The 13,348-nt window shown below is 44.4% G+C and overlaps 1 protein-coding gene across 2 annotated transcripts in view; it reads right to left on the bottom strand.

Moving 5' to 3' along the window:
* Positions 1 to 13,348, bottom strand: part of LOC146344947 (diacylglycerol kinase beta) — a 325,000-nt gene that overhangs the window by 243,879 nt on the left and 67,773 nt on the right. For both annotated transcript variants that reach the window (XR_014792619.1, XM_084860457.1), the window contains exons 10-11: positions 8,510 to 8,627; positions 4,713 to 4,801 (exon numbers count right to left, since the gene is read on the bottom strand). Coding sequence is in view for 1 of the 2 variants with exons in the window: in XM_084860457.1 (XP_084716583.1) it covers positions 4,713 to 4,801; positions 8,510 to 8,627 (207 nt within the window). In the remaining variant the exon portion in view is untranslated. The remainder of the gene's footprint in view (positions 1 to 4,712; positions 4,802 to 8,509; positions 8,628 to 13,348) is intronic.

The following is a 13,348-nucleotide window of genomic DNA, read 5'->3' as shown; positions in this document are numbered from 1 at the left end:
ATCCAACCCGGTGTTTCTTATGATGCACTCTGCATATAAATTAAATAAGCAGGGTGACAATATACAGCCTTGTCGTACTCCTTTCCCAATTTTGAAACAATCAGTTGTTCCATGTCCGGTTCTTACTGTTGCTTCTTGTCCCTCGTACAGGTTTCTCAGGAGACAAGTAAGGTAGTCTGCTACTCCCATCTCTTTAAGAATTTGCCACAGTTTGTTGTGATCCACACAATCAAAGGCTTTAGCGTAGTCAATGAAGCAGAAATATACGTTTTTCTGGAATTCTCTTGCTTTCTCCATGATCCAGCGAATGTTGGCGATTTGATCTCAAGTTCCTCTGCCTCTTCGAAACCCAGCTTGTACTTCCGGTAGTTCTCGGTTCACATGCTGCTGAAGCCTAGCTTGTAGGATTTTGAGCATAACCTTGCTGGCATGTGAAATGAGCACAATTGTACGGTAGTTTGAACACTCTTTGGCGTTGCCCTTCTTTGGAATTGGAATGTAAACTGACCTTTTCCAGTCTTGTGGCCACTGTTGAGTGTTCCAAATTTGTTGGCATATTGAGTGCAGCACATTAACAGCTTCATCTTTTAGGATTTTAAATAGCTCAGCTGGAGTACTGTCATCTCCGCTAGCTTTGTTGTTACTAATGCTTCCTAAGGCCCACTTGACTTCACTCTCTAGGATGTCCGGCTCAAGTTCAGTGACCGCACTATCATGGTTATTAGGGACATTCAGATCTTTCCTGTATAGTTCTTCTGTTTATTCTTTACACCTCTTCTTAATCTCATCTGCTTCTGTTAGGTCCCTGCCTTCTTTGTCCTTTATCATGCCCATCTTTGCACAAAACATTCCCTTGAGATCTCCCATTTTCTTGAAGAGATCTCTAGTCTTTCCCATTCTATTGTTTTCCTCAATTTCTTTGCATTGTTCATTTAAGAAGGCCTTCTTGTCTCTCCTTGCTATTCTCTGGAAATCTGCATTCTGTTGAGTATATCTTCCCCTTTCTCCCTTGCTTTTCGCTTCCCTTCTTTCCTCAGCAACTTGTAAAGCCTCATCAGACAGCCACTTGGCTTTCTTGCATTTCTTTTTCTTTGGGATGCATTGAGTTGCTGCCTCCTGAACAATGTTACAGACCTCCGTCCATAGTTCCTCAGGCACTCTGTCTATCAGGTGTAATCCCTTAAAGCTATTCCTCACCTCCACTGTATATTCATAAGGGATATGATTTAGGTCATACCTGAATGGTTTAGTGGTTTTCCCTACGTTCTTCAATTTCAGCCAAAATTTTGCAAGAAGCAGCTCATGATCTGAGCCACAGTCAGCTCCAGGTCTTGTTTTTGCTGACTGTATGGAGCTTCTCCATCTTTGGCTGCAAAGGACATAATCAATCTGATTTCGATAATGACCATCTGGTGATGTCCATGTGTACAGTCGCCTCTGGTGCTGTTGGAAAAGAGTGTTTGCTATGATCAGCGTGTTCTCTTGGCAAAACTCTATTAGCCTTTGTCCTGCTTCATTTTGTACACCAAGGCCATGCTTGCCTGTTACCCCCGTGATTTCTTGACTTCCTACTTTAGCATTCCAATCCCCTATGATGAAGAGGACATCTTTTTTTGGTGTTAGTTCTAGAAGGTGTTGTAGGTCTTCACAGAACCGATCAACCTCAGCTTCGCTGATTCCCAAGAAGCCGATGTTCAATCTTGCCATCTCATGTTTGACCAACTCCAGCTTACCTTGATTCATTGATCTTACATTCCAGGTTCCTAAACAACATTGTTCTTTTCAACATCGGACTTTCTTTTCACCACCAGACACATCCACAGCGGAGTGTCCTTTCGGCTTTGGCCCAGCCGCTTCACTCTTTCTGGCACTACTTGGACATTCCCTCTGCTCTTTCCCAGTACTTTATTGGACACCTTCCGACCTGAGGGGCTCATCTTCCTGCATCATATCTTTAAGCCTTATGATACGTTCCATGGGTTTTCTTGGCAAGAATACTGGAGTGGGTTGCCATTTCGTTCTCCAGTGGACCACATTTTGTCAGAACTCTCCACCATGACCTGTCCGTCTTGGGTGGCCCTGCACGGCATAGCTTATGGCTTCACTGAGTTACGCAAGCCCCTTCGCCACAACACGGCAGTGATCCATGAAGGGGAATGCAAAGTTAGAGCAGTCTAAATTCCTTCAAAACAGATGATGGTGTCACCAAGCTGCTGCCAACCAGCCGCTTCCCTCTTGAAAAGCTGCATTTTCTGAAACTCGTTTTACTCTGCCTTTTTTTACTGAAAACGTCTCCTTGGCAATTTTACCACAGTGTGCCATTCCCCCCCACCCCCGCATTAAATCCTGGGTGTGCCTCTGTGAACTGGCAGTTATATAGTCAAGGGGGTGGGAGCCCTATTCCCTCTTGTTTCCCCAATGGAAGTAGTTTTTCCCATTGAGAAAATTCCCAGGAGCACAGCAGCAACCCCTCACATTACTGCAGTAGTGGAGACACTCATTCACCTTAGCTAGCCTGCTTTTAATCTTTAACATATCCCCCCTTCTGTGCATATTTACTCAGAAGTAAGAAATAAATCTTGCTCCCTTGCAGTGAAAGGGTTAAAAGCTAACTTTAGTAACTTGCCCTAAAGCACTCTTTCGCTTCCCCATGCGCTCTTAAATCCCTATTGCGATGTTGTGCCTTTTGATGTTCTGTAGTTTCTCTGTTGTTATGTAAAGTCCCTTCTTCACTTTATCGCTTTATTGTAGTAACAATCTTTTCGGGAGCTTCTCATTGCGAGCAGGGAGAAGGAGAAAGGGAGAAGGGAACGGGGGTTTGGAAGCAATAACTCTACAGCGGACTGAGGGAATAGGGCAAAACTGGGCGGAGGGAAGCTCTCAGGGGGAGCCATCAGATGCTGCACTGGAGAACTGGGGATTTGGGCTTCTTCGGGGAAATCTGCACACATGGGGAAAATTAGCTGCTCTCCATTCATAGTAACCTAGGGTGAAGCCTGGACAGGGGCAGGAAACAAGTCTCTCTCATTGGTTGAGCAGCCCCTGCCAGGTCAGTGTCATTCAGTTCTACTCCCCCCACCCCACCTGGACATATGTTCCTTTCAAGTGCTGTGTAACCCCTGAAAACCAGATTTCAAAGGTATGGTACACTCAGCTTATCTTGCTTCATCTGTCCCTGATGGACCAAAGCCAATTCCATGAAAATCTAGGTAGTACTCCAATGTGCTTCTCATTCCGTTTTCATGAAGATAATCCCCAGGATAATTGATCCATCTACCAACTGGCACAGGTAATTAACTAATCTGAGCAAGGCAGTTCCAACACCAAATCCAGGCCAAAACCCAGATTGAAAAAGTGTTAAATAAATAACTTTGATCCAAAAGCACCTGGAGTTGGCTAACTACCGCTCTTTCAAACACCTTCCATAAAAAGGGGAGATTTGCAACTTGGAACAATAATCTATGTCCAAAGATGACTTCTTAAGAAATGGCTGCACAACTGACTATTTCAACATGAGTTTGAACCATCCAACCTCACAATGATGCATGTAACACCTTCCTAACTCAACCGCTCTTTTCCTGCCACCTAATAAGCTGTAATCAACCAAGAAGGCCAAGCGCTAAGCAAACTGCACCTCTGCAAGCAAGTTGTCCACACCCTTAGGTTACAGTAACTGAAATTCATCAAAACGAAGGAGACTAGCAGATCCTCTGGCAACACTGTATTAAAACTACTGTATCTAACATGCCCCTCAATTTGGAAAAGATGAGATTTTATCAGCAAGTATTTCACAGTCAAGTCACAGCAGTATGTTGAGGGTTGTATGATCACCAAAGGAACCTAAATGTAATATAATATATTCTTCACTACTTGCAACAGTTTTGCTGGATAACCCAATAGTGGCAGAAATACATTCCTTCTTGGCTACCATAAAGCAGGTCCTAAAGTGAGCTTTATCCTATTTTCACCTGAACTTGGTCCCAAATTTTTTTTCACCTGATTTCTAGCCATCTTCTCCACCACTTCATTGACCCAACTCCTTGGACTACCAAAAAGATAAATGGATTCAACTGAGTGGAAGAGGGTGCTTAGGAGTAATTGCATCAATTGTCCAGTCATTTCCCCATTCCTCAAATCAACCAGGGCTTCAAATAAGAGCACAAGTCATGTCAGTAAGAAAGTTCTTGAAAGCTCTCAGGAAACCATCGGGATCCATCAGTTTCTTAGAGTAGACCAACCAAACTGGTCCTCGTTCCTTGGAGAGGCTTAGAGGTCTTGTGAGTCTAAACCTTACCAGGTAATGATCTGTCTGTGACAACTGGACTGTAGAAAGTACACACACACACAGAGAGTCATCAAACTGCCCAGTTGAGAATACAACTCCTAGAGAGTGATCTGCTAATGTGTGTGGGATATATAACATTTTCAGAGAGCAAAAGAAGTCCTGAGATGCCCCGAACAAGTCAGCCTGAACATGAATGTTCAAGTCTACAAGAACCAAAAGCCTGAGGGTCATGAACACCATGACTGAGACCAGCTCCAATAGCTCAGGTAGGGAGAATGTTAGGCAGCTCCCTTAGGAAGCTGCCAGCATTATATTTGTCAGGTATATTAATGGATTCCTATCGGATGCACACACACACACCCATCATGAACATCCTACACACATACATACACACACACACACAGTGTAGACACAAATGCTGGCTTACCTCAGTGTTCTTTTTCGATTTCACATATGTTTTGATACAAGAAGCTGGTGCTCTTGAAACACAGCGCTCATGGACTGTGTACTTACAAACTGAAAGAACATCACACACACATTGGGTTACTGACACTATTTTATACAAAGCTGTTTTGAATAAACAGAAATGAGCAGATCTCCATTCTCCATTTACTAATCCGTGTTTCTGGACTATGAAAACCTAAATCTGCTCTGAAACAGAAAAGGCCATCTACTAAAGGAAATTCTGTATAACCAGGCGATGAGAAGAATCTAAGAATACTCTTCAGTGGCTGAGCAGGAAATGTTTAATTAAATCAGCCCTCACTAAAATGTTCACAATAATTCCTAAATGGAAAAAAAATATTGAAGACACATTAAGGACTGCCAAATGCTTTTGTGTCATTTGCCAAGAGGAAGAAATCTATATTTTACCAACTATAGGCATGAGAGCAGCTGGCAAACCCGAACACAAAAGGCAATGGGCTTATGTTATTCTCTCTATTGATTTATCAACCTTAAATGGCTGATTAGACTTGTTTCCAGATAGCAATTGTTGTCAACGTTCAACTATCACAAATTTTACTACTCTCCATGCAATGAAAAAGCTTCTGTTCCTAATCTCCATTTTACACTACACATTCTATACTTTTTCCACACATTTCTTTATTGACAAGCCTTATATGGCTTCGTGGAACAATGGTATCAAATGTTTGGGATTGGACAGTTAACATTAGTGCTATGAGGAAGAATTAATGCTAGGATGTTGTTTTTAATATAGGACAGTTGTTGTTGTTGTTGTTATATTTATTTATATCCTGCCTTTTTCTCAATACTGGGACTCAAGGCGGCTTTACAACATGAAAACTTGTACAATTAAAACCTATAAACAGAAGTATACAAAAGTTAAAATATAATTAATCGTCAATAGTATTATAATTGTATAAAATATCAGTATGTTAAAAGACAACAAGAAATATAGTATCCATCCATCATATTCTCACAGGTCCAGACTAGCTATCCCCAAAGGCCTGCCAGAACAAAAAAGTTTTTACATGCCTGTGAAAGCCTATCAAGGAGGGTGCCACTCTCACCTCCCTAGGAAGGGAGTTCCAGAGCCTTGCGGCAGCCACCAAGAAGACCCTCTCCTGCGTTCCCGCCGGCCGTGCCTGTGATGGTGGTGGGATGGCGAGAAAGGCCTCCCCTGAAGATCTCAGGGCATGAGTAGGCTCATAGGGGAGAATACGGTCTTTCAGATAACCAGGACCCAAGCCGTATAGTTATTTAAGAGCTCATCTACATTCAAGATAAAATAAACATTTCTCCCAGTTTCAAAACATGCTTCACTAGTAACTAAGTACAAGGCTATCTGAATGCCTTGCTTATAATTATTTACACAGGCCCAGTGGGAGGGCCAGCTAGTAATCAAGCACACTACTTGGTTGATTGGCCACCAAGGGTTTTGTGGCCTTGACTGCACTTGCCAGAAGCCTCCTTCTCCCAGCCACATTTTGACAAAAGGCACAAAAACTCAAAAAGATCCAGGAATTCAAGTGACCATTTTTATGAGGGAAAAACCTGGAGGCCACCAACCCCAAGCCAGCAATGAATGCAAAAGAATGGGAATGGTTTATAAATAGGTCCTTAATCAGCTAATCCAGTTTTAAACAGCTACGGTTGCACTAGGATATAGAGATGGTATGCACAACCACTGATGAGTTTAATATGTGCAACATAGTACCAGTACACATTAGATGCATGAATCTAGCAGACTATATTCAAGGGAAAATACAGTCTGAAAATTACTTTGAAACAGTGAGTGACTCTATTAATAAATACAGATGTACACAGAGAATGCCTGAAGAAGAATATGAATAACTAGTTAAAAATATATTAGAAGATGAGCTACCAAATAGTGACAGAAGGGTGGGGGGAAGCATACAAGATTACTTTATAATTAAATAAATGAGGTATAAGCAACAAAGATAAATCAAGGCCAACAATATGGATTGGAATAGGGATATGCATTGTACAAATGCCTATCAGATAAGGTACCCAAATCCATCTAATTTGGAATATGCAGACATTATTTTCTACGCTGGAGTTGAGTTCCCCCCAAAGGGGGCATGGGCAGTCAGTCATACTCTTCTTTGACTCATCCTAGCCTAGGCCCTAGACCCATCCTAGCTTAGTAACAGCATTAATCTAAATTCTAAAAGACAACAGAAAGCAGCTATTGGTCTTATCACTTTGAAGGAGGGTTTGGCAACTTTGAGAGGTCCAGGGGCCATCTTCACCCTCCAGACCACCACCTGCCAGCCACAGTCCATGGAGCACTCCAAAATAAAAAAAAAGGAAAAATTGGCATTGGTAGCACCATGGAGTGCCCCAAACGTCAAATTTAGCTTACGAACAAGCTAAACTTGACCTTTAGGTGCTACCAACACAATTTTTTCCCTAAAAAAAAAACAAATTAAGTGAACCAGTGGGGGCTGCACTGCGGGGTGGCAGGGGCTTCATGCAGGTCACACGTGGCCCACCTCTGCTTTGGAGTAACAGTGAATCTCTTTCTCCAAAGGCAAAACTCTCTTGCTCTTGGGGTGGGAAGTGAAATGAAAGCATCTTTCCAGCTCAGTAACGTCATAGCTGTTGGCTGCGTTCAGATGCATGAACCTCAGCAAACCTCGGGCTCACACACTCCCCTTCATTTTCCTCCTCCAGCATGGCCACATGGAGAAGATTGGAAGCTTCTACTGCCATTTTAGATTAACTGCAGTTTAGCAAGTTGTCTAAACCCTAAACTATGGTTAATGTTAGGTACGTTTAGTTGAAACAAGCCACAAACTAAGGTTTGAAATGGGTTTGTTCCAAGATTATCCAGAGTTAAGAGTATCCACAGTTTGTCTGGATTCAGACAACAAAACAAGCTGCTGCTAACTTAAAATGGAAGCAAATGGCCTTCTCTCGGATGGCTTTCTCTCTGTCCCATCAGCCAGGACAGCTAGACTGGTGGGGACGAGGGAGAGGGCCTTTTCTGTGGTGGCCCCCACTCTGTGGAACTCCCTCCCTAGGGAACTCCGTCATGCCCCCTCTTTAATGAGCTTCCGTCATGCATTAAAAACGTGGCTGTTCAGGCAGGCATTTGGGGTGGGTTAGGGTATTTTAGAAAATGTTTTTATTGTAGAATTTTATTGTTTTAAACTATTTTTATTGTATGTTGTACATCGCCCAGAGTGGCTCGGTGACCACCCAGATGGGCGATTAATAAATTTAATAATAAATAAATAAATAAATGTTTCCAAACTCCTCTCAACCACAACCACACCAGCACAAACCCAAGACTCGCTGCAGCTTGTTCTCATAATTGCACCAATGTAATTGTTTTGTTTTGTTTATTGATGCACTGTATTGTCTTGAGAGATGCTTTGGATTTTTAGAAAGGGTGTTATATGTTTGTTTGTGTGTCTGTGTGCGCACATGCGCTGACCTCAGGCACAAATATTTATTTATTATTTATTTATTTAAAGTATTTTTATTCCACTCCTCAGCCAAAAACAGGCTTCTGGGGTGGCTTACAATCAATCGTCAAAAAAGACCGTCTCTGCCCGTGGGCTTACAATCTATTTTTTTTTTAAATATCTGTTTATCTTCTCTTAAGGAGACTCACTAATATGACAGAGTTTGAGAACTCCTGGTCTACAGAAAACCTATGCATTGTTTAGGCTGATGAACTAAGTCCAGATAACATTAAAAGCATAAGCAGAGCTAACCAGGGAGCATACTCACATGAACAAGAGAGACCCTGCTTGCCTACTCCTATTAGCATGTTCAAGCAAAGATTACAGTAGGCAGGCTTGTTGAAGTGTTTCAGTCTCCATACATGCTGCCCATCATCCTTCACATTCTGCAGAAGGCATAAAAAGAAATGGATCTCATTTAATGGCATAAACAGTGAAACCTGTAAGTGCCAATAAAAAATTGAAATTGACTCAAGAACATAAAAGACAATCTGCTTCTTCATTTATTAATTTTCTAGAGATCACAACATAATTCTTTCCAACAGACATGTAGTGATATGGTAACAAAGGGTTTTTTTGGGTGCTCAGAATTGTGTTTTCAAAACCATTTTACCTGGCTAACTGTAACACAATCCTTTCGAGTTAATAAAATGAATTATGGTCTGCCCGCAGCTCTAGGTGCATGATTGGGTCAGGAACATTATTCACAACACATATTTGTGTACCTCATCCAGCGAGAGCTATAAATGTATATGCTCCCCGCTAATGTATATGCCCCCTGCTATAATGGGGCATTTTCTTTTAATAGTCTTTTCCTGTGTTAGGCTTTCAAAGTTCCAACAGATTAGTCAACCAATGAAAGCTGATGACTAGATGAATGCATCTGAATTAAAATTAAGATTGAAACTTTCACTCAGAGCCATTGAACTGGCCACCAACAATAAGCAAACAAAAAGGCAAGATTACAGGTTTTCCAATTCATTACTCTATTAAAATGAATATAATTTACTTAATGGAGATATATTTATAGTTTCACAGTAGTTAAATTTTTCCCATTTATTCAAAAGAATGGCCACAACATGTGAATTCGCCTCCGTTTGAACAGAACATATGGACCGACTTAGCTGGCATTTTCCTTATCAGAGAAACAAACAAGTCTTGAACGTGGGTGTTCTGCCAATTAAAATACTTAAGTAAGTTGCAGGCTGCAACTGATCCACAAATCCCATTATATAAATACAATGCACTTTTAGAAGATAGCATATTATATTTTTGCTCTAGTAAATATCAGCCACATTGCTACATATAATGTGTATTTGTAACCTAAAGTACTTTCTAGAATGATAAAATCCTGTTTGTAACATCACCATAAATGAGTTTTAAAAGAAAATATATAGGACAAAATTGAGCCTGTTCTCACAAGTCACGCACCAGCTTCCATTTATCCATACCCAAGTTAAGATATCCTCCATCTTTCATTTATCAATGTCCCAGATTTCTTATCTGCCAAGTTTACAACTTTTTCATTCCTATTTTCCACTAGGGATGGGTGAACTCACCCCTGTCCACACCACATGCCACTTGCCAGACCCCTGCTGCCCACTTGACCCTGCTCACCGGGCCCGGTGAGCCGCTGGTGTCCTGCTCCTTCACCGAGCCACCATTCTGCGCAAAATAGCAGCTCAGCCTTTTCGGTTAAAGCCAATTTTGTGTAAATGGCGGAAGTAAAGAGGCTCATTTACGTGACGTTACAGGCGTAAATGGTCTAAATAGGCCTGTAATGTTGCGTAAATGAGCCTGTTTATGGCCACCATTTATGTAAAAATGACCTTTACAGAAAAAGCCGAGCCACCATTTTGCTCAGAATTGTGGTTCAGTGGAGCAGCGGGGCCCGCTACGCTTGCCCGATTCAGCACACGCTGAGTTGGGCAACCATGGTGGACTGAGGACTCTAGTCCAGGGGGCTGAGCTGGCGGTAATCTACCAGGCTCGAGCCCCCAACCAGATTCCACCGCTATCCCTATTTTCCACACATACTAACCTCAATTGATCCTATGGGTCTTTTTTAGGTTTTAGATACATCATACTATTCTGTTTAATGTCAAACATACCTGACAGAACACTGGTTTCCCCCAGACTTCAGCACCCTACCCAGAGTCAACTTGGGTAGCTTTGGCTATTGGGCAGTATAGAAATGTAATAAATAAACACACGCGCGCGCATACACTTGTGGTATACATATGAATCACCACATGAGGCTATTATCTATATAAAAAAGTCACACTATATTCTTGGGTACCTTATAATCCAACAAAGGGGTTGAATTCTGTATATTCACAGTGCCTGAAGGAGAGGCCACCACCCAGGGAGGAGGGCATGACAGCTGCCGCTGCCGCCGCCGCTGCTGCCGCCGCTGCCGCCACCACCACCACTACTCTCTCTGTGGACTTCTGCCTGGCAGTATTGTAAGGGGGATGTATTTTTTTGTTTTTTGTTTAATTGTTGGTGGGGGGTGGGTTTTGTGGGGATTATGTTGTATTTTTAGGGGTGGGTAGCCTGCCTGATAGGCGGAAGTGAGGGGGCACGTGTCCACCTGACAGAGGTAGTGGGGGGAGTGTTGGGGGCCAGAATATACAGACGCTGGGCGGCAGGTGCTGGCGGTGCATAGGGGCAGGCCATGCCAGGTAAAGAGAACAAGGGAGAGATGTGTAATATCTGTCCCCTGTTCCGGGCCTGTCCAGAGCCAAAGGATGGCTGGGGGTGGCATGATTCCATCTTCTGGCCTTTGTTTGCTGCTCTGCAATGCCAGGTCCATTACCCAGAAAACATCCCTCATCCATGACATGATCCTGGACGAGGATGCAGACCTGGCATATATTACAGAGACTTGGCTGGCCGAGGCTGCTGCTCCAACTCTGGCGGCCATGTGCCCAGCCAGATTTTCGTATGCACAACAGCCAAGGGCTGGGGATCGGGGAGGCGGAGTGGCTGTTATCTACTGAGAGTCACCAGACCCCCTCTCCGGGAGACCAAGGTTGCTGAGTGCATGTACTGGAGGTTGGGCCCGAAGGGCAGTCTGGGGATTCTGCTCATGTACCGCCCACACCGCTGCGTGACTGACTCCCTGGCCGAGGTGCTTGAGGCAGTCTCTGATGTGCATGTACAGTCCCCTAACTTACTGGTGTTGGGGGACTTCAATGTACATTCAGAGGCCGTCCTCATGGGGGCACCTCAGGACTTCATGGAGACCATGGCTTCCTGGGAGGTGTGCCCTATTCCAACTGGGCCCACCCATGTAGCCGGTCATGCGCTAGACCTTGTGTTTGTTTCTGGAGAAGCAGGGAGTGATCTGGAAGTCGGGGGTATATCCACCACCCCCTTGTCATGGTCAGATCACTATCTGGTGACGTTAGACTTCTTGATTCCACAACCCCTCCACAGGGGTGGAGGACCCATTAAAATGGTCCGCCCCAGGAGTCTTATGGATCCAAATGGATTCCTGAATGCGCTTGGGGATTCTCTGGAGCATGCAAATGGCCACTGGGTCAAGACCCTGGTGGGTGGGTGGAATGGCGCAATCACTAGGGCATTAGATCGGGTGGCTCCAAAACGCCCTCTCCCCCTGAACAGGGCTCGGACTGCACCATGGTTCAATCCGTGGTTACGAGCTCTGAAACAGGAGGTGAGACAGCTACAGCGCTGGTGGTGGAAGTCTCACTCCAAAGACTATCAGACATGGGCTAGAGCTGTATCTTCAGCCTATCACGTGGCGGTGAAGGCAGCAAAAAAGGAATATTATGCTGCCTCTATCATGTCTGCAGAGTGCTGTCCCAGGAGGCTGTTCCAAGTGGTCCGGAGCCTGGTCAGTCCTGTGGCTCCGGAACCACTGAAGCATTCTAAGGCCTCCTGTGAGGCCTTGGCAAGGCACTTTGCAGATAAAATTGATCGGATAAGGAGTGTTACTCTGACTGCTGTGGATACAGTTAGCGAGCGAGAGGTGGTCTGTGGCAAACCGGTTTTGTGGGATCGGTTCCAGCTTCTTCCTTCTGATGAAGTGGACAAGGTGCTTTCATCTGTAAGGCCAACCACCTGCTTACTTGATCCTTGCCCATCTTGGCTCATTATGGGCTGCAGAGAGAGACTAGGTGAGGGGATCAAGGTGGTGGTGAATGCCTCCCCTGAGGATGGAGTGATGTCGTCAGCCCTCAAGGAGGAGGTGATAAGACCGCTTTTAAAAAAGCCCTCCTTGGATCCCCAAGTTCTGAACAACTTTTGCCAGTCTCGAATCTGCCATTTTGGGGCAAGGGGATTGAATGGGTGGTGGTGATGTAGTTGAAGGCACACTTGGAAGAAGCCAATTATCTAGATCCATTTCAATTGGGCTTCAGGCCTGGGCATGGGACAGAAATGGCCGTGGCCACCTTGGTGGATGATATGAGGAGGGCTTTGGATAGGGGTGAATGCTTCTTCCTTGTTCTCCTCGACCTCTCAGCAGCTTTTGATACCGTTGACCACGGTATCCTCCTGGACCGCCTGGAGGGGTTGGAGCATTGGAGACACCGTATTATGGTGGTTCCGGTCCTTCCTCTCCGGCAGGTACCAAAGGGTAGCACAGGGAGAGGAGGTTTCGGACTCGTTGCCGATCACTTGTGGGATGTCACAGGTTCCATCCTCTCCCCAATGCTATTTAACATCTATGTGAAGCCGCTGGGGGCTATCATCAGGAGGTTTGGGGTGTGGTGTCATCAATATGCGGATGACATGCAGCTCTACCTCTCGTTTAAATCTTCACCAAGGTTGGCCGTGGAATCCCTGTCCAAATGTCTGGAGATGGTGAGTGGCTGGATGGGGAAGAATAAGCTGAAGATGAACCCTGACAAGACCAAGGTACTTTTGGTGGGAGACAAGAGGAGGTTGGGGGATGTTGACCTGGTGTTGAATGGGGTACAGCTACCCTTGAAAGACCAGATCTGCAGCCTGGGGGTCATTTTAGACTCCCAGCTGTCCATGGAGGCTCAGGTGTCAGCTGTGAGCTGGACAGCGCTGTACCAACTCCAGCTAATACACCAGCTGTGCCCCTACCTTCCTCACCATCTGCTCCAATCGG

The sequence above is a fragment of the Heloderma suspectum genome, chromosome 5 (assembly GCF_057233095.1).
Source record: "Heloderma suspectum isolate Gila_16-S chromosome 5, 16-S_ref, whole genome shotgun sequence".
Lineage (NCBI taxonomy): Eukaryota > Metazoa > Chordata > Lepidosauria > Squamata > Helodermatidae > Heloderma > Heloderma suspectum.
The sequence above is the reverse complement of the archived record's forward strand: the minus strand, read 5'-3'. Positions and strand labels throughout refer to the sequence as shown.